At 48.5% G+C, this 25,565-nt stretch overlaps 2 protein-coding genes across 2 annotated transcripts; both read right to left on the reverse strand.

Moving 5' to 3' along the window:
• Positions 1–902: 902 nt before the first annotated feature.
• On the reverse strand, positions 903–6,242 carry CD8A (CD8 subunit alpha; the record flags this gene model as incomplete). Its single annotated transcript, XM_081998928.1, has 5 exons — positions 903–918; positions 2,998–3,028; positions 4,628–4,744; positions 5,262–5,351; positions 5,906–6,242. 5 exons carry the CDS (start codon positions 6,240–6,242, stop codon positions 903–905), a joined length of 591 nt encoding a protein of 196 aa, XP_081855054.1.
• Positions 6,243–18,913: 12,671 nt separating this feature from the next.
• Positions 18,914–24,986, reverse strand: CD8B (CD8 subunit beta; the record flags this gene model as incomplete). Its single annotated transcript, XM_081999181.1, has 5 exons — positions 18,914–18,954; positions 19,073–19,162; positions 19,707–19,802; positions 21,646–21,996; positions 24,941–24,986. 5 exons carry the CDS (start codon positions 24,984–24,986, stop codon positions 18,914–18,916), a joined length of 624 nt encoding a protein of 207 aa, XP_081855307.1.
• Positions 24,987–25,565: the final 579 nt, after the last annotated feature.

Genomic DNA, 25,565 nt, shown 5'->3' on the forward strand with positions numbered 1-25,565 from the left:
CCAGGTTGTAAAAACTTAAAGTAAGGCACTTTAATCAGTATTTACCTTCTCAGTGCAGCCTTGTGTTACGTTAGATGAAACGGTAAAACTAGGAGATACGTGGCACCACGAAAAGAGGGTGTGTTAAGTGAGGGCTTTTATTTCTAGGTAATCTTGTAGCAAATTCAACTTTTTAGCTGCATTTTAGAAAGAATTATTCCACACTCCTGAGGAAAAATCCAGCTAATATCCTTATTTCTCATCGGTTTATCACTGATACATGTCAGCGTCGGGATTGACTTGTTTCTTTTGCCTGAACCGCAGAGCTCTGCCGTTGGGAATAGAGGTGGCGTTTGGCCTTGGGAATTAACTTGAAAAAAGTCACGTTTTTGGAAGGAGCTGTGCTTTAGCGTGCAGTTCACAGAAAAAGTGCCTGCTTGCTGTCCGTGCATCTCGGCTCCATCTTGTCTTTTCAAATGCGTCAGGGTAGAGTGCATGAGAAGCAGTAGCGTTATAGATAACGTAGGTGATGGGCTTATGCAGTGACAGCTTCCAGAAGCCAAAAGGTGCAGGTGCTTATATGTGTCGGCCTGGGATGCTGGGTTTCACATTGGGTTTCCCATTTGCAGGTCTAGAGAGAAAAAAGGTTTTGATTTACTTTGATGTGAAAGGAACAAGAAGGCAATTAATGTATAGCTGCTGATCAGCTGGCTTAGCCTTGGTCTGCAGCCAGGGACCTCCAAGAGCTGGCTGCAAAGTGTTCCTACATCCCCTTTGTGCTAGTGAAGGATCTGCCAGTATTGAATTAGCAGATACACTGCTAATCAATTGCAAACGTGAATGAAAAGAAAAAAAGTTGTCCTTTTTTAATTTGCCCCTGACTTCCGCACCCTTCTGTCTTCTCATCAAGCCTGCCTCCACACTCAGAAGAGCTGGGAGCTGAAACGAGAAGAAAAGCTCAGGGCTTTTTTGGAGTCAGGGAAGCTGTTATCAGTTCATAAGGACTTTTTAGTGTTGCAAACCCGTTTCCTGCAGAGGAGTTTAAAAGGAGGCTTTCTAGACACCGGCGTGTTCTCAAAATGATAGAAATTACAGGTTTCCAGCAACTGATAGTTTTATGCTGATGTAATGAGTTGGAGATTTGGCACCCGTTTTCACTGAAGATTAATTTGTGGTGGAAAATGAATCCTTCAGCTGCCAGCAAGAATCCCAGGCCAGATCCTGAGGCACTCTTTAATTGAGTGAATTGCACTATTAACTTCCAAAGAGCTTTATTTCAATAAGCGGGAACAGCTCAGGGCAGCAGGAATTTCCTCTCTAAATAAAAGCTTAAATACGCTGCAACTGCTTAAACCTGTCATGTTAGCGCTGCCGAAGGAAAGCTGTCCTTGATGAGATGATTTCCTAAGGCACTTGTAACCCAACCGCTCTGTCAGTGCAAAGCTGAAGAGCTCTGCATGTGAGTTTTGGTTTTAGGTTTTTTTTTTTCCCCCGTAGGGACAGAACATTTTTGCACAGAGCTGGCAACGGGGATTGAGATAAGTGAAGAATGCAGGCTTCGTCCTAAACAAGGCTGCAAGAAGAGCTCTTCGTTATCATTTAGCCCTTGGAATGCCAGGCAAGGATTAGAAGAGCACTGGATATAATAAATATCCGTCGTAAAAATGACAGGCTGTTCCCTTTTTCAGATAGGTAAAAGAAAATGGAGGTCTGTGGGCGCAGCTGTATTCTGATAGTGCACCCGAAGGGCAGAAGGCATTGCCACTTGGTGCTTCTTCCCTTAAACGCTATTATTATTCAGGCAATGATTTCTCATGCGTTCTGCCTTTAAAAAACAGTAATTGTAAGGATCCATTTTCTGTTAATGTAGGGGGAGGCAGATTCTTTCTGAGTGATTGTATTAATTTGGACAACTAAAAAACTGTTACCTTTTTAACTATGAAACCTGTGGAAGTATAACAAGGAATGTGAATTTATGCGATTTAAAAGATGCCTGATAAAAAAAACAGGTGTGACAATACTGTTCCAGACTTCCTGGCAACCCAGCTTTTGCGGGTGCTAGCCCGGCACTGGCCTGGCTGGAGCAACAGTGGGCGTTTTGGTGCTAGAGCACCCTTGCCGCAAGCCCTGGGGTGCACTCTTAGCACAAGACTTGCAGAACTGCAGAAGCGGTTTTCTGCAGAGCAGGCAAGGCGAAGAAACCGGCCGCAGGGAGGTCGATTTGCAGGAGCAAAACGTGGGTTACTTGCAGGCAAAAGGATTTCTTGTTCCAAACTGGCAAATTGCAATTCTTACTCCAATGGTGTTTTTCTGGTGGGTTGGGGAGGCAGGAGGGAAAGCATACAAAAAAGGAGGGAAAGCATACAAAAAAGATTCCTGTCTGCCCTAGAAAACAGGTTAACTCTAAAGCTATACATATCTGCGTTGCTGTTTCTCAGGAAAGTCACATCAGGCTGCGTCAGCCTCGCCGCAGCCGTTACTCGGTGCCTGTTGGGGAAATAGAGGCATAAAGCCACGGTGACGCTGACCCAAAATTGTGCAGAGGGGGATCTGGGTTGCAATAACTTGCATCTAATCTGTGGGCACAACCTGAAGGTCTAGCGATGAAATCAAATGAACACTTTGGGGAGGGGAAGGGATGAAATACGGCCACCCCCATGCTCAAGCTGGAGTAGTGCACTGGGAGCACACAAGCGTGCTGTTAGTTATGAGCATCGGGTGATGCACCAAGTTTTTAGGCTGCCATAAACACCTCCTGTCTTTCTGTTTAGTATCTACTGCAGTGTCAGTGCTCGGTGATTTGAATTAATATTAAGAAAAGAAACACAGGAGAGGAGAATCTTATCTCTCTTTTTTGCCCTTAATTCATGATACAGTCCCCTCCCATCCACTGTATATTGGGTGAAGAATTTTTAGGTCGCTTTTTGGCACCTGCCTGTTTTATCGCTTGAGGGTGAGATGCTGCCAAGTTGAAGAGAAAAATGTCACGAAGAGAAAAACCACCTGTCACTTACTAACCTTTTACATCTGCATCTTCGTCTCCTGGTTTCTAAAATAAAGAAGAAAACGTTTTAGTTCAAAGACACCGAGTCGCAGCTCAGTAAAGAGACGCTGCAGCAAGGTAGGTCTGGCATTCCCTAGCAGCTTGCCGTCTTTAAGACTAACAACGGATAAACCAAGCTTATTTTTGAGGAAAACAGTGCTGCAGCTCACGTTTCCCCAGCTGTCCACTTAAGTATTTTAATGAATTAAATTTTCATGTGAGTAACAGTAGCAGGGTCAGCCTGGGAGCACTGATGGTGAATTCCCCCCCCCGCAACTTTGGCATGTTGCTGAAAATCCATTGGCAGCAATTAATTTCTACAACAGGTGAGTGGCAATGATGCCACACAGCCTGCAATCAAGTTGAATGATACTCTTCCCCATGTTAGCATCGATGTCGTTACTTTGGGCTCTATTCGACAAAATACAACATCCAGCACAAGGTAGAAATCTGTCCTTACGGGCTTGGGCTGCCTGCTGCAGAAATTAATTGCAGCTAATGGCTTTTCACTGATAATTCACATCAGCAATAAAAGGCAGAAATAAATCGTTGAGTGGCGTTTGTAGGTTAACGATGTTGCAGGTCACCAGGGAATGCTAATGCACATGGAGGGCTCTTGGCTCCTGCTGACTTCAGAGGGAATTTGGACCAACTCCAGGTGCTCTGCTGCATCATCAGCTACTTCCCTCAAGAAGAATGATTATTTTTTTTTTTTTTTTGGCTGTGGCTCATCAGTTTGGTTTTTTTGTTTGTTTGTTTTTCATGTATTCCTTCCTATTGCTCAGACCGTGGTGATTAGTATTTTTCAGGGCTGAAGCATGCTGAAAAACTGTACTTTTAAGTGGATCAGCTGGTAAATTCATCTCGGGCTGTGGGGTCAGTGAGGATTTAGTTAATTCAGTGGCAAAATGGTGTTCCAAGCAAACGAGCTAAGCCAATTTAATGAAATCAGCATAACTTCTGGGGGTATCGGGGCACTTGCCAAAGGAAAGTTAAACTGATTTCAGCGAGCATTAAATTGATTTAAATACATTTGCACTCACTACTTGCTCAGGGTAATTTAAGGACATTTCAAACATGACATTTCACTAAAGGACTTTTGCCTACCCAGAGATTTTGCAGTACTGCTTTAACTGTAGCAGAGTCTGAGCCTGTGTGATTAAATTGCTTGTTTGGTTACAGCTCAAGCTGCTAATGGGAGTCTCAGCATTTGAATTTGCTAGCCCTGTGCTGGAGCACATTTATCCTGTTTTGTCAAAGTGTGTCAGGTTCTGGCACTTTTACCCCCTGATACACCAGTTAAAGGATGGTAGAGCCAATACAGTTTGATGGAGTAAGCTTTCTGTATTTATAATCTTTTTTTTTTTTTCCTTGCAGTGTACAAACTGATGATCTGATGATTATTTCTCTGGCTAAGCCTACTGATGAGGAAAATAGGGATTTTTTTTTTTTTTTTTTTAACACTGGTCCTTCTCTTGGGTTGATTATATCCTGGTTATCTGATGTCTACATATAAGGGATAGCTAGAAGATCTGTTCCCCTGAAGGACAAGGCTGCACTTTCAGGCTAGAGGAGTATCTATGGGGGGTTACGGGTGAGTCTTACGTTGACACAGCATGATGGTGATGGTCAGGGCGATGAGGAGCAGGAGGCAGACACCTGCCAAGGGAACCCAGATGAAGATGTCACATAAAAAATTCAGCTCTTTCTCCGTGGTGGTCTCTGCAGGAATAGAGATGAGGAAAGGTCCACCAGGTGCACACGGCTGGTGTTACGGCCAGCTCTGGTGGAGCCCAGGGACCTGCCTGGCGTTTGGCGAGGCTGACGGTGAAGCAGAGGGCTGCCCCTGGCCCACCAGGGATGTCTGCAAGTGCAGCACGGGCCTTCGTTAGTGCTGCTGCCTTTTCCTGGGAACTTGAGGGAGGACACGTAGCCAAAAGTTTTCTCATGTCCCCTGCTGAGGCTAAAACCAGCACCAGCCCCCAAGGCTCTACCCTCCCTCCACATCTTCCTGGTGTGCCCAGACATGAGACATGCTATTTATATCATCCTTAGCCTTTCCTACGTGGGATGAAACGCTGGAGTTTAATCCTTCCAGCTGCATGTACCCGGTTCTCCAATTCCGGTAAAGCTCTAAGGACTTTCACGCTCCCGCATCCCAAAACGCCTGCAGGATCCCCTTCGGTGTCAGTGGACCAGAGCCCATCTCTTCCCCTCTCCCCCACTGCAGCTGGGCTACCTGCATCCAGGGTCTTCAGGCAGGGGTCCTTTTCGGTGATGCCACGCTGCATGGTGGGTGTCAGTGTGGTGGGTGCTGCTGTGGTGGTGACTGTAAGGGAAAATGGATGAATACAGAAAAACACAATAAAATAGTGCTCTGCCACCGCTGCCGGGGCACTGCTGCTTCTGTGGCCAGCACAAGGCTCAGCTCCGGGGGAACTTCATAAAGCCCATTTTGGATGGTGAGTCCCCCAAGAGCCAGTAAGGAGCTGCAGGCTCCTCATTTCTTGCTTTTTGCCACCACCCTCAGAAAGCCTGAGTACCCTGAGGTTGGTGGGACTTCTGGGACGTATGTGAGGTGAGGAAGGGGGGGTTGTAATTTGCTCTAGTCTCATCCCTTCAGAGCCGCAAATGGGATGGAGAAATGGGAATGGGGAGGTGATGCTGGGTCTGCCTGATCATCTTTGCCTGGAGCAATACCATGAGAGGAGATGGCAAGCAGGGAGCCTCTGGCAGGAGGACCAGTGTGTTGGTCACAAGATGCCTTGGGCAAGCAAGCAGGGAGATGGGTTTTGTGGAAGAGGCAACATTAGAAAAGGCATAGGCAGGGTATGCTGGACATTTTGGCAGAGCTAAGCAAGGTTGGGTGGAGGTGTTGCTGACCTGGGAAGAAGGCAGGCTGGCCGGGGCTGAAGTACAGCACTTGGTTGCTGTTCATGAGGCAGAAATAGTTCCCCTCATCCTGCAGCGTGAAAGACTTCACTACCAGCCGGTAGAACCTGCTGTGTTTCCTCGCCTCAAAGCGTGTGGATGTCTTCTCATTCCCTTCGAAGGTGGCCCGGGACAGGGAAGAGATGAAGACAATGAAGTGAAGGGTCCCATCCTTGTCCTGGCGGACCCAGAATATGCCGCTGTCCTCCTTGCTGGACACACACTCCAGCTCCAGCCGCTGTCCCACCCGGAGGTATGTGATGCTGCTGCCGTGAAACCTGGCTGTCATGGTGTACCTCTGGCCCCAGATCCCAGGGCAGCCTGTGGGAGAGAAATTCTCGTGGGAACCGCTCGGGAAGAGCCGCGTCCCCTCCGGGCAAACCTCGTTCCCTGTCCATGGGGTGCATGGTCAAACGCAAAGGGAGAACCATGCTGTCCGGATGACTCGAAGGTTTTATTGGAATCCTTGCTGGGATCGTGCGTGGGGGGTGCTCAGCAATCAGCCACCCGGGCTTTAAGGAGGGGTGCTGCCCTTCAGAAAAGCCTTTCAGCTGCCTTCTTAGGGACGGTACCCCTTCACACCTTAACTGAAGTGACTCCCTAAAAACACTTGACTGCTAAATGCCCTTTTTTCCCCTCTCCCCTCCAGAACCGCTTCTCTGACCAGGCTCCCTTCCCAGTGCGTACGATGCTGCAGCCACCCCGCTGCCCTGCGCTGGCTGAGTCGATGCCGCCTTTGCCTCCGCGATTACTGAGCAAACCTCAAAGTCGGCCTTTTTGGTTTGCTTTTTCTTTTCCCTTTAACTATTTAGCCCAATTTCTTGGATCCAGTGGAAGGGGTTTACTCGCCCCTCCCGGCAGCGGTGGTGCACAACCCTGCGTCCATACTCACAGAGCCCCAGACCGAGCAGAAGGAGCGGTGCGGGATACCCGGCCATCCTCTCTTAGGGGCGGCCGTCCTCGGGGACGGTGTGGCGGAGCAGAGATGATCTTTCTTACTTGACTTAGGAGGCTGCGTCGCTCTTTGGAGAGGATGTGATGTCATCGGGACCCTCTTGGGTAAAGAGATGATGTTTGTCATCTGTGGCAAAATGAAGGAAAAAAAAAAAATTAAATATATTTCTGAAGAAATTCAGTTCCAGTCCAGACTTTGGGATCATTTAATGTTATGAGTTCTTAACGGTGCCTCAAGGATTTTGCCTCGATGACTTCCTTAGAGATTCAGACTGACGACGCTCGTGCCTGAGGTGGGATCAGCCACTGCAGCCTGCTGTCTCCCAGCGTCTGTGCACAGCGGCTCCGGCTCCGCAGAAGTCACGGACAAGCCCCACGCTTTGGCTGCAGGGCCCAGGTTGCGTTTGTTGGTAGGGATTCTGCCGCCCTCGCGCGCATTCGAGGGGTCTCATGCAGATGGCAGAGCACGCCGTATTTTATTACCCAGCGAGCAAGACTAGGGTGTTTCATGGCATATAGCCATGCGTTTTTCATCTCCGAGCGTATGCGTTGCTGACACGCAGCTGAGGTCTTCACGTGCTTGATTGTTCTCTTTGCAGTTCTTTGCAATTGCTCTGCAAAAGCTGCTTTGTGCGAGGCAGGTGGTCTGTGATCTGAAACCCACCGAGAAAGCCCCAGGGGTATGCTTTTTTCTTTTTTTTTTTAACTTCTTGTGGTTTTCTTCTCTAACCACAGGGGCTTCCGCCCTGCCAAAAAAACCCTTGCATGCTTCAACAGAGAGGGCCCTTGCCGCTGCCTCCAGGTGACCACTTGCACATGGGTATGGGAGATGCTTCCTGGAGCTTTGCACATACAGTAGTGACAGTTTCACCAGCCTGCGAGGCGGTGGGTTCGTGTATTATTTATTTCTTTGATTGGCACTTCCTGGCTTTCCTGCTGATTATTTTTCTGTGCGAGGTGTTTTTCTATTACTCCTTTGCAAAGAAAGCCCCTTTTTCCTGGTTATGTCAGAAACCAGATGCTGCTGACTTTGATGCCATTGCTGTTGTGGCTGCAACTTTAGAGATGACTTATGGAAAATGGTTTAGGAGCTGGGTTTATTTCATTGTACATCAAAGCATGGTGGTGAATGAGGAAAGCTGCTGTTAGGCCTGCTGAGATGTGTGAATTTCATACTTTCATGAGGCTGTGATACTTGTGATGTCTGCCTGAAACAGAGCAGATTTTGGCAAAATAAAGAGAAAATAGGTTTCGTCAATTAAACAATGTTACAAGGATCTGGATCTCAAAATTCCATCATGCAAATGTGAACATCAGGCTTGAGGTTCTTCCAAGGTTCTCCAGTCGTCTCCAGATGAGACATCTAAGTGATGCTACTTGTGTAGGCTCCTTGTGGTTTCAGTGGGCAGTTTATTCTCCTTATCCGAAGTAGAATTCATCCTCCCTTTATAACGGGATAAGCTGCTCTTCAGCAGCACCTGTCTTCATGGGCTGATGGAGGAACTGAAACCATGGGCCTGCCTTGTAGATGACTGCAGTTGAGCCTCATGTTCTCTGAGATGCTGAAGTGAGCTGGTTCCTGCCATCCATCGAGACTGTTGCCTGAGTAGCCCCCACTTCTATCACTGTCACAACTCGGTGTCAGAAAATTAAATTTCAAAAGCATTTTCAAAAGCACAACCCCCTGAGACCAAAGTAGGAAAATTCTTGATCCCGGTTGTTCAGCGTGGTTTGAATGGAAATGAACATGCTGGCAAATGAGGATGAGTCTTTGTGGGGGGACTGAATGTTTGTCAGGACTAGGTTCTCGCTCTGCCGTAGAGCATGGATTTTTACCTACAGCACATGGTGCATGTCCTCAAGGATGTGGTAATGGATGTGCTGGGAGAACCTGTATGATTAAAGGATCATCCAGGAAGGGCTCTTGCCTCTTCTTGCTCTACCAAGTCCTTTGTTCTGTTGCCCATGGTATCGCCTCGTAGTGCTTCAGAAGGACTTCCCGCTGCTAAGCAATGATGCAACGTTGCTGATGACGAGCAGATGCTGCTTGATGTCCGCAAGTGATCCGTGGTGGTAACTCAGGGTGTGGCACTGGATTGTGTTTGCTTCAGCCTTGCTGATTCTTCCTGTTGTCAACCTTTGAAGGAGCTCTTTCATAAGGAGGAATGGAAAGTTTTAATGAAGATTTCAAAAATTAGTCGCAAATCACAAACCTTTGTTTCAGAGGAAAAAAAAGACTATAGCATACAACTTTTCCGATGTGAAATGATGCTGTGGTTTACGAGCAAATTGCTGCCCCCCTTTTCTTTGCAAAGCTGCAGCATTGAAAGGGTTTGGAGAATGTCAAGTGCAACCGTCGCGCACCAGATACTGACACGCTGTCTTTCCACTGTAGCTGCGTGTTTCCAATTGAGTGGCCAATACTGCACTCTCTTCTGGGTACTCTCAGTGTAAACTTCACATACCTTAAAATACAGTATGCAAACCACAAACACTCCTGCACTCTCGTTTCTCCATGGTGTAGACCTTTAACCTGATCACTGGGTGGAAAATCTCCTTAATCTCCATGCTTGTTGGTACCTCAGCTGAGAGGTACCCACTGAATATGGGCATTCATTAGGAAAAGGGAAATAATCTGTATAGCTCCAGTGTCTGAAGAGCAGTTCCAGTCATCTTTAACTGGTCAGGTGGGCTCATTATCTCACTTCCACAATTGAATTTCTGTTGGGTCTGAGACACTGCTTGGCAGTTGTCCTCCTAGTTCGACTCCCTTCCAGGGCTCTCATACCCTGGGAGCTGACTTTCGTCTCCATCAATCCAGAGTCATGTCATGTCTGGTCTCCTTCCTTGCTGCACATGAGCTTCTTCCCTGAAGACCTTCAGCAGGAAACCATGGTGGAGATACCCCAGGGAGTTTTTCTGCGCTTATCTGTGTGGTGCAGGAGGACTTTCCCACAGCAGGGTATTGCTGTGCATCTTTACTGTCAACATCTTTGAGAGGGAACTTCAATTTCCACAGTTGGTTACAGCAAGTCAAATAGAAGCATTCCCATTTCCGGTTATCCCTCCCTCCTGCTGACAGTGCTGCCTGTATGGAAACGTGTGGCTTGTTTACTTGTTTCATCTGTTTTGTGGTCCTATTAGTTGGCTCTTCTATTACTCTTACCATACCTGTTCTCCTAGAGGTACCGCTGTCACCCTGTTTGTGAGTGTTGGACTCAGTAGCCGTATAACAATTCATGTTTAAAACATATCCTGCAAACTTTATTTTTATGCACATTAATTTACTTCCATTTATGCATTATAAATACAGAACTGCAGGAGGATCTTTCAGAGACTGGGGCAATACAGGGGCAGGTAAAATTTGGAGTAGTCGAATGTGAAGTGATGCATGCAAGGAAAACCAGTTCTGGCTCTGCTATACAATAAGGAGCCAAACATTGCCATTCATGGGTGAAAATTTGGGTTAAGGCAGGTAGTACCATGGAAACATTGTCAGGCCTCAGCAGGAAAAGCAGATCAGATGTTAGCGGGTAGGAAAGAAATGGGGTATAAAACAGAACACAGCTATGTCATCGTATGGTCCAGTGGTCCAATGCATGGTCAAACCAATCCATGGACAATCCATGGTCCAATGCACTGTATAAACCCTTGAATGCTGTGTGTTGGTCTCACCCCCTCATCTCAAAGAGGGGGCTCAAAAAAAGTAGTGGGACCAGAAAAGGTTCAGAGAAGGGCAAAACAGAGGATCAGAGGTCTGAGATGTGTTTTGTGTAGGCGAACTAGGACTCTTTAGGCTGAATACAAATGATTTAAATGGATTTACCCTAAAGGTTTCCAGAATTGTGAATAGCTGGGAGGGAGTGGAGAGGGATTGATTATTCACCGCCTTTTCCAGTACAGAAAATCAGGGGCGGCAGGTGAAGCTTACGTTGGTCAGGCTGAAAGCAAATGAAGTTGTCCCTCACCCATGGACGTCCCTGCCAAAGGACATTGAGGATGCACAGCCTGGACAAACGCTTGGAAGACAAATGCTTGTTGTCCATTGTTACTCAATAGGTAGCAGTAGGCTCAGGGTTAACAATAGTCTTATATGATTGTCCTGTCCTTATTCCTTAGCCATCTGCTCATAGTCAGTGTTGGAGACAGAGCAGTGGTCTGGACAGACCTTCGCTCTGAACCAAACCAGTCATCTTGATATTCTTAACTGTGAAATCTCATTACGATGTGTCATTTTAAGGAAGCCATTTGCTACAAGGCTGCACATCCATTTCCTCTGAAACACTATTAATTTTCCAATTATCTCATTCTTTAATGCAGAGCACTTAAATCTTACTTAGCTGTTGGCCCTGCACAAGGACATTTATCCACAAGAATGAATCCTGTGGTTCTCCGTAGCTCTCCCAACATCTCTGTCCTCTAGACCGCAGGTAGTGAGAGAAAAGGGCAGAGTCCAATTCTTTCATGTGGTTACCATCATATAGGGAAAGAAACTGGTTTCTGGGTGTGTATACATTCAGGATATAGGAGATACATACACACGGGCTGCCTATGGCTTGCCAACCCGTGTCTCCAGTTGTGTCAGTTGGAAGATAATGGGTTGGAGACAATTTGAGCTTCACACAGCTCCTGCCCTTCAGGGCAGCAGCATCCATCCCAACAGGCCCTATGTCTGCATCCCTGTCTGCTCGTGGTGGAACAGGACTCTTTCCACAGCCCTTTGTGACTCTCCCTTGCTCGCTTCGCAGCCGTGAGTGGCACAGGGAAGGGAGAAGGAGCTGTATCACTGGCTCCTCCGTGGTGTGCCCACCGTAAATGACACTACTGAGGATGCTATGGCCATCTTTGGTGCATCACACCCCTTCATCCCAACAGCAGAGCCCGTCAGAGCGATTCTGTGGTTACCTGGAACCTTCAGCAAGACACCTTTGGTGCTGGGAGAGGGCAGAGAATGCAGGTGAGTTTTTTCCTTCTCTATTTTACAGTTCAGGGCACCCCGGATGTCTCTTGGAAGGGGGATAATGGCCAGGAAGGGTGTTTGACCCTGGCCAGCTAGCTCAGTTTGTGTCCCAGCTTTGGGGAGGCAAGGAGGGACCCGGGTTTTTGGGGACCAGGGGAACCTTCACAGCAGCAGCTGCCTTGCCCTGGCATCTCCTCAGGGATGGCAGCTCAGGCTCTGCATGGCAGGATGTGACCCATGTTTCTAAATTATATCAAAGTTCTGACTACGGTAGCAGTGGGTGAGCCAGATTAAAATGAAATGACCTGAGGAAAGGTGTATATTTTAGTAATGGCTGTTCCACCGCTGCTCTGACTTGTTTCCTCTTGCATCGAGATGACTTGAGACATGTATTTTAATTACAGCACTGTCATTTGCAGCTTGTTGCTCAGGGCAGGAATATACAACCCCAGCCCCCAGGAATATTTTGTCTCAATTTTTTGAAGGGACTGATAGGAAATTGAATTTTACATTCAGTGCGGATGTTAAGGCATAATATTTTGAAGCGAGGGGTAAGCACAGCCCAGCGCCTGTGCTTGTGCCGCACGATGAGCGCACCTTGAGCTTTGCCGAGGCACAGCAGCGGCTCTGCCTGCGGCCCTGCCTGCGAGCCGGCTGCAGGGCCCCCAGCAGCCCAGCATCTCCTCCCGTGGTGGCACCTGAAGGGACGTCAGATACGGTGGGACTCAACGGTGGTTTCTGCCACGGGCCATGCTGCAAGGTGGAAAACACACGCACGCACGCATGCAGCTCCCCGGCGGATGCGCTGCCCGTCCTCAGAGGCAGCTGCCTGACACTTGGGCTTTCTGCTGCATTTCGTGCTGCCCGCGCAGCCCGGCCCTCCGCGCTGGGAGGCAGCCACAGGAAACGCGGTGGGCGAGACCACACGCGTCGCGCTGGGGACAGAGATGTCTCCTGAGCCACAGCCACCCACCCTGCCCAGCCTCGTGGGGAGGGAGGTTGGTTGCACCCTGTGTTTTGGTGCCCAACCTCCTGGCTGGACATTTTAACCGTAAGCAGAGAAGAAGAGCAGAAAAAACAACGCAGCTTGCCCCTCGGGCAGGGCAAGGCTGGCTCCATCGTGCTCGCAGGGTGGAGGAAGGTGTGGGGTGGGACACGGGGCTGACTGCAGCACGCAGAGTGGTTGGCTCCGGCTTGTGGGCTGATCGCTTCGGAGACTTCCTGAAGCTCCCCACGCTCTGCATGGAGAAATCGGGCATCTTTTGGCGTTCTCCAGCAGAGCTCAGGCCCTCGAAAAACTCAGCGTTGCAAGGCTTCGCCTATGGACACCCACGATTTCTGCAGAGTTGGGTTTTCTGCTGCGTGATGCAGAGGTTCAGTTCGGTTTGGGCGAGACGAGGTTTAGCCCTTACTCATTGCCCAAGACAAGAAAAGCCAAGGAGATCAGCTCGCGGGCGCCGGTGTCAGTCTGGTTGCCTGAGGGCTCCTGAGCCCTCTGAGGAGCTTTTCGGAGAGGGGGGAGAGGGATTTGCCATTTGAGCAGCTTTCCTTCCCATATTGACCACCAGCAGCTTTGCACCGGTGACTTGTGTTAGAGGGTTGTTTTGGTTTTATGTTACAGGAGCCAAACAAGTGGTTTGTGCGAGATCCCCGCTGCGACGGCACATAGGTACGTTGTACCTGGCAGAGAAAAAAATTCTGCGCTGATGCCATCATTGGGATTTTTTGGAGGGTTTCACATCTGCTTTTAACTTGCTAACTAGATCACAGAGTGCAAATGGTGATAATGATATTCCCCTAATTAAAAGCGCGATGCAGTCCCCTTTCATACACTTGGGTACTTTAAAGGCTAACCGAGAAATCTAACTTTAGCAGATAAAACAAATGGCTGTGGGAGGAATATTAAACCTCCTGTCCTGTTGCAAATATAAAAAGCACGGGGAGAATTTTGTTTCATGTGAAGGAACCACTGGCATATTAACTGAAATTAATTTTTCCCGTAGTAAGGTCGTACAGAAGCAAAACACAATCCTTACACAGATTGATTTTTAACTCTTTCTGATATGCATTCCAGTTAACTGAATGCTGAAATAACAAATAATTTGTATATAAGTCCACAGGAGCTGCAGATCTCACCCTGAGTGCACGGCATATAGATGTATTGATATACACAAATATTTGCTCTTTCAGCAAATGATTTAATAATCAGAAAGAACATTAAATAAAAGCTATAATAATATTAAAGAAATAATTTCCGGTTTGTACTAAGCAGAAATTTAATATATTACTGTTTCTGTTTTATTGAATGAAATGTGATAAAGTCCAGGGAAATGTGGGCAAGAAGTACTTCTGCTGCCTGATGGTAGTTTTTTGTTCCTCAGCATTTTTTTTTCTATTGGTATCTGTCAATCTATATAACTGTCTATATATATTATAACACATATATAGCTATATATATTATATATAACACATAATATATAACCACATTATAGATATTATCTTTATATAATATATTTAAATGTAATATATAACAGATAAGTCATAACTATATTTAATATATTCTATATACTCTATTTAACTATAATATGTAAGTTATATTATAACTATATAAACCGATATATAGTTATAAAATTGTCAGTATAAATGTCAATATACATGATACGGTATTTCTGTATTTAAGAACTATAATATTTAATTTTTATATTTAAGGTTCCTGTAAGTCGTTTGACGTACGAAATAGCGCAGTGGCCAGGTGAGCCGGTGCGTGCTGTGAGCAGTGGAGGGCTTTTGGGTGTTGGATGCTTCTGAAAGACGGGGACGAGAATCGCCCATGCCCCTGGTCGGGTGGTTGTGTGTAGGGCTGGGTCTCTGCACCACTGGGCTTTCAGGAGCAGCAAGCAAAAATTGGGATTTTTTTTTTTTTTTCCCCAGCTTCTGGGACGTAGCGGGTTTTATGTGGTGGCAGAAAAAGACATTTAGAAATTCCCGTTTAACAAGTCCGGTCTGGCTGCCTGGAAGTCCATTTTTCCTGCCAGGAGGAGATATTTAAGCAAGAGCTACCGTGCACAGAGCAGTTCTGGCCAAAGATAAATCGGAAGGAATTTAAACAGCACCCGTGGATCTCCTTTCCCTTTGCACGGATGTCAAGTTTAATCGTTTAATAGAGATGTTACTTATCCTTTCTCCATTAGTGTGCCCAAGGTAACTGTGTTTATGACTCTGCAAAACTAATTTTTATACATTTAGGAGCTTTAAAATCAGATATAACTTCCGATCTCATGTCACTAGCTTAGTTTTCAATTAAATATTTTCAGCTGCACACGATTTATACTTACTTGTTTGTATTATAAAATCACAGGCCCTCCACATAAAAATGACTGGGGAGGTGAAAAGAATAAAGAAAAATTGGGCGCTGCCAATATTAGATCAGCAACTGAGATGTTCTGGAAAAACTGGCAGGGTTTTTTTTAATCCATTCACAGAAGTTTTATGAAAACATGAAGGCTATTTACAGCAATGCCTGAAATACCTGTATTTCTGCTTGAATATTTTCGAGCTTGACTATTTTAATGCTTTCAAGATATGCACGCACTGTTTATTGAAAGAATAATTAGTCTTTTTAAATTATATAGAATATAGACCGTAAATATGAATATAGAATATTAAATAATATGAAATAATAAAATAATACAAAAGATTATTGTACTATGTAATTTTTGACCTCTTTTACAGTTCCTTGCCCGACGATTCTCTGGGATGGGCACAACATAGGTAACATTTTGTACTTAAACCTACAGATCTGCAAAACTCTCCTTCTCCTATTGAAAGGCCTTTTATCTTTGTTCAGTTTTTTTCGGTGTCTTCTTTCGTCATTTAAGGTGACATCACTTACTAATCGCTCACGTGAGGGTTTGGGGTTGTGTATAAAATCCCATTGTTTTCCCTTTCTAGATATGGATGCTCCTTGCCGCGGGGAGGAGGGTGGCAGTGGGAGACAGGAGAAGGCTGGTCCATCCTTGGAAGAAAACGAGGAATAAATTAGGGACCCTCAATTGCCAGGACGTCGCGGCAGGGGTGACATGGCGACAGGCGATGCTGTTACCTGTATTTCTCCCTCCGTGGACGCCGGCACCGTGCCATTAGCAGAGATGCACAGAAATATTTCCCCATTAGTTTTCATGATGGAAGCATCCCTTTTCCCCACGTGCCATAACACGACGTCCCTGACCCTTGGCTGGTATCGTCATCGTGCTCTCAGCACGGTGATGAGTAGGAAAGAAAACCAAAGAAGATGCACGTATCAGGGGACCGGGCTAATTTTCTCAGACATAAAAGCATCTTTTTATTAGTGCTTCGGTTTCTTTCTTATCTATGCTCTGGGAAAAAAATCTATGAAATGGGAGGTGATTTTTTTCCACTGTTGTGAAACCTGCTGCTAAAATCTCTCCGAGGTTTACTGTTTTAAAACACCTTATTGATAATTCTAAGAATTACTACAATTTTTTTATCATTTCCATTGCTAAACTGCCCAAACCTGTGTTTCAACAGGTTACGTAGCATCCTTGGCTGTTGCTGTACTCTCCTGTTTTCAGTGCACACAGATGATGTTGAGGTTGGGGGTTTTGGTTTTGGTTTTTTTTTTCTTTCAATTTACAAAGGAACAAGGAAACCAAATTGGGGAATTCAGGAGTTGAGCAGATTCCTTGCTGCCTGTTACAGTTATTCTCCTGTGGGCAGAGAGCCAACGGGTAAATCCCCATCCCTTAAACGGGTATTACTGGCGATGGGATAATCCGGTGGCTGAAGTCAAGGCAAGACGGTGCTGTCCCGGGTGGTTTCAGCGAGGGTCCGACGCTGTGGAGATGGCCTGAGTGTGGGGCTGGAAGGAGGAGGAGCGGACCAGGCAGGGTTATCCCCGAGGCCACTCACCTTCCCGTGGGAGAAGAGGACTGGGCTGTCGCAGCCTGCCTTTTGCTGCCCAGATCTGGCGCCGGCTGCTTGGCCGCGGGAGGCCATCTCCTGTGCTGGCTGGGAGGTGGGAGAGGTGAAGCAGGTATAGACATTAAGGGCAGGATGCCTCAAGTGTGGGAAATGGAGCTGGCATTTCAAAAGCAGCTGCAGGCAGAGGGAAAAAAAACCCTGTTTTTGAAAGAATAAACCTTTGCCCATGGGACTTTTCAAAGAGCTTTCCTTATGGCTGTCCTGTAAAAAATATGTGTCATAAAAATCACCCGCTCCTGGGGCGAAGCTCTGTGCCCTGACTGCTTGCAGGGTGGAAAACCGGTGGATTTAGTTCATTTGAGCTTTCACAGAGGCTAAAATACACTGCTGGTATGATGTGTCAGAAGCAGAGATGCTCGACGACCCCACACTGCAGCATCCCTGCTGGGATGGGGTCTGGGGTTGGTGTCCCCCGTGGCCATCAGCCGGGTGGCCTCAGAGCCCGGGTGAGCATCTCGGCCTGGGAAAGCTGGATCAGCAGGGAAACACCCATCGCAAGGAGCACCCATGGCCAGCTTCGAGACCAAGTCCTCCGGAAAAATCTATATTAAAGCGGAGAACGGCAGCTCCCCGCGGCCGGGGTGGGAGCAGGGTAAGGCCAGAGGGGTGCTGCCGTGCCACCACGAGGCTTTACCCCAGCTCGTGCTCCTCCCATGCCCGCGTTTGCCCCGGCCCTGGGGCCTCTGGAGCCAGGCGAGGGCTTGGCGTGGGCAGCGGTAAGGACAGACGCAGCGCGCGGGACAGGTCCCCGCTGCCTCCCAGCAGGAGAAATGGCCGCTGGCCTGCCCCCCGCACCGCGGCCAGGAGCTGTCTGGGCCACCTTCCCCCACAGCTGGTAGAGCCTTGCAGCGGTGCCCGTGTTGCAGCAGAGCTGTGGGGCTGGGGACGCACATGGGAGCGCGTGCCTGTCACCCGCATGCCGCCAGACGCCGGATTTCCAGCCCCGGGTCAGCCTTGCCGCTTGGGCAGGGCTGAGCCATGGTAACGTCCCTGGGGACAGCGACCCTGCTTCTGGCACGGCTCGGGGCTCAGCACCCACAGCACGGCTCGGGGCTCAGCACACGTGGGTATCACTTGGGGCTCAGCACCCACAGCACGGCTCGGGGCTCAGCACACGTGGGTATCACTCGGGGCTCAGCACCCACAGCACGGCTCGGGGCTCAGCACACGTGGGTATCACTCGGGGCTCAGCACCCACAGCACGGCTCGGGGCTCAGCACACGTGGGTATCACTCGGGGCTCAGCACATACGGGCATCGCTCGGGGCAATTCTCGTGGGCTGGGCCGTGCTGCTGGGCTCGGGGCCAGGCCCCAGCTGCCTCTCTTTGCTCTCAGAGGCCGTGTCGGCCTTCGGGCCGCGCCAGGTGTCTGGCCTTGGCGCAGCTGTTGTCTGGCTTTGTCCGGCCTTTCATCTCCCACTCTTGGCTGTTTCCCCTGGGACAAGATGCCCTCCCAGACCTGCTCCCCCCAGGAGCTGTTCTACTTTAACTCTTGCTTGGGCGGAGTCCATGGCGGCTCGCTCGCCGCGTAGCCGTGTCCCGCACTGAGTGCAGCCACGGCACCAGCCTGCAGAGCAAGCGGGCTGAGCGCTACAGCCGCTCTTTCTAACAGCCATGCCTGTACAGGGCCTTTTCACGCTGCGCAGCGACCGGCCCCTGCTGTCTGCTGGTTGCTCTCAAAGTGTTCGTTAGCAAAGTCTTCTCAACCAGCGTTAGCAGGAGCAGACCTAAAGCAGCCACGTGCTGTCCCATGGGTGAACAGGGAGGAGAGACAAGAAGCTCTCAGAGCATTAATCCCTCTGGCACGCCAGCCCCGGTGTTTGCCCTTTGAGCTGCGGGATCTGGCCCGATCCTTTTGCCAGCCATTGCATCCAGGAAAAATATTAAAGTCATGCTCCGTTGCGGGAAAGAAATGTCTTTCGCGCAGCGCAAGCCCACGCCTGCCCCTGTAACGTCCTTCCTGGCTCACGTCCCGGGCTCAGCACCCTGCAGGGGAGGGTCCGTGGCTTCTCCCTGCCTGCCCGAGGCGGGGGGAGCCGGGGGGATTTACTGCCTGTGGATGCGAAGCCACAGCCTCCGCCGCAGACCTGGGGAGAGATGGCGTCCGTCAGCCCCGGGCCCTCCTCCCAGCCCCCCCCCCCTCGCCCCCGGGCTGTCCCGGGGCTGACACCCCTCATCGTCCGCCGGGGCGGGTGGGATGCTTACGGCGAAGGCGGTAGGCGGTGGGGACCAGGCTCAGCAGGAGGACCAGGACGCTGGTGGCCAGGGGCACCCAGACCAGGGGGCTGCAGACACCTGGAGAGCAGGAGAGGATGTGGTGTGGAGCTGCCCCCCCAGCTCAGCACCCGGTAGCATCCTACCAGGGCAGATTTGGGGCATGAAGGGTGGGGAGCAGAGAAAAGCAAGGCTCAGGAGGGGTGGAGGACATGACCGTCACCCTGGGGTATTGCTTGGAGGAGGCATTACACCCAGAAGGCGTTGCAGGGAACTTGGCTATGAGTCACGATACCCTTTTTTGAGGTGTCCTCTCTGGCACGGGAATTCACCATGCCTGCAGGACTGACGCTGCACCCGCAGGGGCTGCACACCCAAGCAGACACCAGAGCGTAGGCAGAGCTAAATGGAAATACATCCTGGCCCCTAAACCCCTGTATATCCCAAGGGACTGCTCCTAAACGCAGGTCAGCTCCATCCAGAGCAGTGGGCTAGGTGGACCCAGATGCCCACCCCTGGCAGGCTCACATCGTGGTTGCCCCCACCCCAGGACAAACTCCAGCTGAACCCTGGAGACCCCCAGGAGCTCAACAAAACCCTTTTGCAAGCCAACCCGCTGCCGTACCTTTCTTGCCGGCAGCTTTGCTTTTGGTTACGCACCGCACGGGCTTTTTGGAGAGCGGTGCCTGAGTGGTCTTTGGAGGCAGAGGCAAAACATCAACTGGTGGATAAGGAGAAGAAGAGGATGGTTAATATGGCACCGTGCAGCAGCAGGCAAGAAAGGCTGGAAATTTTGGCTTTTAAAGCTAGCCTGATCCAGGGACCCCCACAAAGGGCTGGGTCACGCAGAGGGGCTGGGAGCTTCACCTGAACCTCTCGGTGGCCACAGAAGTTACCAAGAGCTTGGAAAAGCGTTAATAAAACAAGGGCAAAATGTTTTGCCAGGCAAACAAGGGCAATAGGTTAAGGAAGGGAAAAAGAAAACTTCCTTGAGCTACATTTACTGCCAGGAACCACCTCAACAGTGTTGCACCAAATCACAGGTAGCAGGAGATTTCAGAAGCACCAGGAGGTTTTAAGGGAGCCCTGTGCCTTTTCTGTCTTCAGATTGCTCTAATCTTTGCTCAGAATTGGATTTTTTTTTTTTTTTTTTTTTTTTTGCTAACGAGGGCAGGATTTATTATAGTGTATCTGAGTTACAATGGAGCACATTCATCTCTCTGTAAAGTTGGTCAGGAAAATATCCTAGTAATGTCATTAAATAGCTGCACGTCTGACCACTCAAACTCCACTTATTCAAAATTCTGGGATTCAAACCTATTTTTTTCTGCTTCTATCCAGGACTGAAATTCCTATGGAAACCACCGTTCTTTTACAGGGAAAGGTAAGACATCAGGTGCCTAGGATTTATCTGGACAACCTGTCCCTTACATTCTAACGCACTTAAAGAAAAGGAGCTTAAAGACAATTTATTTTATCATGTGTACTAAAGGGAAAAAAGAAAATATCCATCAAAGCCTGAATCCTCCCAGAACACCTGCTGATCTTTAGTTTTAAACTGGAGTGTCCTTGATCATGCTGAATTTCAGCCCTGTTTTTCATGCTTTGCTTTGCGCATAGATATGCGCCCAGTTGATAAAAAACAGTTCTTCTTTATCTGAAACCAGCTTTTCTTCAAGCCGGCAAGAATCCAAAAGGGATTTCTCAGCCAGCTCAAGATGCAGGGCATATTTGCAAAAAAAAAAACCCAGAAAGGTTGGGACACTGGGGATGATTTAGAGCCAGCAGCCATAGCTGCATCTTGGTTAAATAAGTTATTTGCCTCCCTAAAAGCCTGAAAAGAAAGGGCTGAATCCTACTTCAAACACTTTAGTTTTTCTACACACCTCCTGCTCGGTGGTCAAGGGGAAAATGGGCTGAAAAGAGCTGCTGTATGACCCAGGGTCTGTAAAGTATCATTCCCCCAACGCCACCCACAGACAGCTCTGATTTCTCGTTGGAGCTTCCCAGTGATGGTGGGTTGTGAGGGGTTGTGAGCTTTGAGAAATAAATCCCAATTCAGTCCTTTATGTGAAGGACAGGCTTGAAACCTGCAGTCAGAGCCACGCCAGAGAGGCGAGGGGTGATGTCCTCTGGCCTTGAAGCTGCTGCTCTTGTCACTTGGAGGAAGGGTAAGGAAGAACCAGGGCACAAAAGGGCCCGGGAGCTTAGCAGGGCACACGTCCAGCCTCATCCGAACTACCACAGGGCATGGCAATATCAGGGGCTGGAGGTCTTCCCACGAAAATCCTAAAGCACTAGGACCAACGTGGTGCTCAAGGCATGACCACAGCAGAGCAACTGCTCATGGCAAAAGGACTATCACACGCCGCTGACCTAAAATTTAGCTATTTTCTCTATTTTCTGCCTTATCCAGTCTCATAGGTCTCTTCAGAAAAACCCCGGATGCCCAACCTTGCATCATAAAATTGGGAATGGTCTACCAACATGCATCATCCCTTACCCAGGGGACCTCATCACAGCCCACAGATGGCACATTTTTGAGCCCCAGGGGTGATGCTTACCCACACCGAGCCGTGTCCCACTGCCCAGGAGGAGCTGGGAGGACTGGGAGACGGAGCAGTAATAGGTGCCGTTGTCCGAGGCGTGGAGGTGGCTGATGTGCAGGCTGTAGGAGGTGCGGGAACTGCCCGCATGGACACTAAACTTGTCCTGCCTGATGTTTGCACCGTACGTGGCTTTGCCCAACGGGCTGGAAAATATCAAGAACTCGAAATTTTGCCTCTCCTGGCTCCAGCGGTACCAGTACAGCCCAGCGTGATCCATCTTCGGCTCACAGAGGATTTCTGTTTTGTTGTTAGTTTGGGCTAAAATATGCTCTGGAGTCTGGGTCAAAAGTAGATTTGTACAGAAACCTAAGAAAAAAGAGACAGGAATACAGAATTATTATTTTCTTTTCATTATTTTTCTTCCACACTAACTGCAGATTTTCTTTGTGGGTTTAATAAGATCAAGTAGTCACAGACCAGGAGATCACACAAGTAAGAAACAGGAACATCTTTATCAGGATGCTCCCATGTTCCCTGAGAGGCCTTTTTGGGATCCCCAGCTATTTTTTGGTCAAGTCTAGCAATACAGGTAAAATTTGCCCTGTAAACACTCTTCTAGGGAGAAGGCTCAGTGGCAGGGAGAGGGATGGAGGGATGATTTTGAGGGTGTTCTTGGGGCTGTATATTCAGGGAAGGGCATCCCCACCTGCTCCTGTGGATGCCCCTCTCCTGCCCTCATTTTCTCTCTCGTTTTTTGGAGAGCCTTCACCTATCCTACAACAGAATTTTTTTGAGCCTCTCAACTTATTTGTCAGATTTTCATTCTAACAGATGCCACACCAATAAACTTCATTTCAGGTGCAGAAAAAAGACGAAAAAATGTGCAAAATGTCTTCAAAATGAACGAATTTGATCTTAGTTTTCAGACGACATTATTTTCATATGAATTTCGAGACCTGGGAAAAGAGAGGGAGTGAGGGGTAGCGGTGGGGTTGAAAGCTTCAGTTTGGCACCACATCGCCCTATTTGGGCTTTGCATCTTTCGTGGAAATTATCTGAGTTGTGTTTGGCTTGGGCAGATGTGAGCGGTGTCTGTGTGTGAGCGAGGATGTGTCCTTGTGAAAAGGATAACAGGTAACTTGTGATCCTTTCTGTTCAGCAAACAAAGCTGCAGATACGCCACGATGAAGTGAAAAACAGCCCTCTGAAGATAAGGATGCTCTCGCTTCCCCCCGCTGTTTCCCAGGCGTGTTTTAAAGCTGTGCAAAAGGCTCAACAAAACGTTTTTTTTTTGGCTTTTCTTACTTTAAAATGCCTCTGTTCCTTCAAAATCCCCAAACTGCTTGCAGTAGTTGTTGCAAACAGCCTCCTGCAGCCCTGCCATCCCAGCGGTATGGGAATGGGTTTGCATGACCACAAGAACACCTGTAGCCATCCCTGTGGCCCTGATGGCCCTCATGGCCCTGATGGCCCTCATGTCCCTGATGGGGACAGGCAGAGGAGAGGGCTCTGGTGACCGACAGCTCCAGACCCTTCCTGCGTCCCCGCGCCGATGACCCCATTGCGGCCGGCGCGCTGCAGAGATGAGCAGCCTTCAGCCCTAATATTGCAATGTCAAAATTCAGGTGTTGCACAACAGCCTCAGCATTTCACCACATCCTCTGGCCCTGCTACAATATAAATGTCTCCTTATTATTAAAATACATGATTTTCAGGTTTTGGGAGTGCAACCCTCACAAGTTTTGCTCTGGCAAATACCTGTATGTGTTTTTTTCGGGGATGAAATGTGTGTGGCCATGGGGCATGGTGGCTTGAGGGTCTCCTTGGCTGCCCTAAGGTCTGGCTCTGCTGGGCATGGGAAATTCAACCCCCCAATGAAAACCTTTTCCTCGAGCCATTGGAGGGATGACTAGATGAATCGGAAGGGATGAGAAGGGATCCTGGAAAACACTCAGCTCAGCTCTGAGCCAGTGGTTAAGCTCCAGTGGGGTGAGCTGGGAGGGAGCCAGGGCAGAAAAGCTCATCTTCTGCCACACCTTCATCCCCCCAAAGCTCCCTCTTCCCTCTCCCAGTGCATATTCTTGCAGGGGACCAGAGGGAATCAGGGTGGGTTTGTTTCCACATGCTTGGCCAGACCAGCCTGTCCCTTTTCCCTTTGCGTGGGCAGAGCAAACTAATTCATTGGGGTTTTCTCTGCAGGGACCTCACCGTATAGATCTATAGGATATTATTACCTGTATATAGGTGTCGATAAAGCGCCTCAGGCTGTTTGCTGCCAGATCGGCCATGTTACGCCGCAGCTCGATGACCACTGTGCGACGTGAACAACACACCCTGCAGTCCTGACAGCCTCTAGCAAGGATGCTGGGCAGCTCTGGACACGGGTTGGACAACATCTTGGGGACCAACTTAGGGACCACTCTAATATACACATTTAGCAGGTGTTTCAAGCTCTCAACACTTTCCACCTAAGAACTGATGGCACAATTTGTCCTTTAAAGCATAATTCTACCACTTTGCCACGACATCGACTGTACATATTCGGTCCAGAAACCCTGCAAGCTGTCTGCAATAAGCAGAAGGCAGCATGGTTTTATAACACCCTTTTTTATAACACACAATTTTATAATTCCAGCTGTGGCCCTTGGGAAACATTCAATCCTTGGATAGATTTAGAAGAAAATTTGATGGGATGTTTATCGTCTCTGTGTTACACAGGCAGCATAGGTGCTACTTTAACTTCTCCATCAGCAGCTGCCCACAGATCGTCTGCACTAAGAGGGTGCAGTAAAAACAAACTCTGCAGTGTCTATACCATTATTTATTGCACTATAAAGAATAGAATGAATAGAATAGGATAGGATAGGATAGGACAGGATAGGATAGGATAGGATAGGATAGGATAGGATAGAATAGAATAGAATAGAATAGAATAGAATAGAATAGAATAGAATAGAATAGAATAGAATAGAATAGAATAGAATAGAATAGAATAGAATAGCATAGGATAGGATAGGATAGGATAGGATAGGATAGAATAGGATAGAATAGACTATTTCAGTTGGAAGGGACCTACAATGATCATTTAGTCCAACTGCCTGACCACTTCAGGGCTGACCAAAAGCTAAAGCACGTCCAAAAATTGTGCTGATTAGGTAGTAATATCCTGTAGATCTATACTGTGCCTGTATATTTAAACTTCCATCATCCAGATGCTGTGCAATGCATCCCATGTGCTGGAGCAGGGCGGAGGAGAGGCTCCAGCATGATTTTAGGTGCCCTCAACCCTTAAGAGATATGTCCCTCTTACCTGGGATCTGGAGGCAGATGCAGAGATGGAGCCATGGCCGGGCCATGGCGGTGGAGTCAGTGACGGAGGGGTCTTGTGCCAGCTCCCCCTTTCCACGCACGGTCACCTCTCGGTGGCAGGGCTGGCTCCCCCCCAGGAGGTTCTTCCCCGTCTGGGCGCAGATGTTTCACTGACGGCTGCCGAAGAGCATCTGCCGCGGCAGCGCCCGGCGCCCCAGCCCGGCAGCTTCTGCGCCGAGCCCCACATCCAGGTGTGCATCAGGGCGGCAGCCCCATGTGCTTCTCCAGCACTGCACGGGATCCCCCGAAATCGTCTTCAGGAAGAAAATAAATGAAAACTCATTGGTTTTTAGTTAGGATTTCTTCATATTTCATCACCTAGTTTTTTCTCCTTCTTTTAATCTCCCTCCATGCAATTAAAAAAATGACAAATGCAGGAGCTCGGCATTAAACAGAGAAGCAGGAAAAGATGAATTTTGGCTGGTTTCTCCTTTGTTGAAATCAAAACGCATTCAAAATAAGGAGAAGATGGAATTTGAGCTGTGGGGTTGTTTGCTTCAGCAGAATCTTTAGCAGGAGGCGTTTTTCTCTGGGCCTGGAAAATGCTTAACCCCAAACTAGCTCGC

This window comes from Phaethon aethereus, assembly GCF_964289735.1.
Source record: "Phaethon aethereus genome assembly, chromosome: 4".
Taxonomy (NCBI): Eukaryota; Metazoa; Chordata; class Aves; order Phaethontiformes; family Phaethontidae; genus Phaethon; species Phaethon aethereus.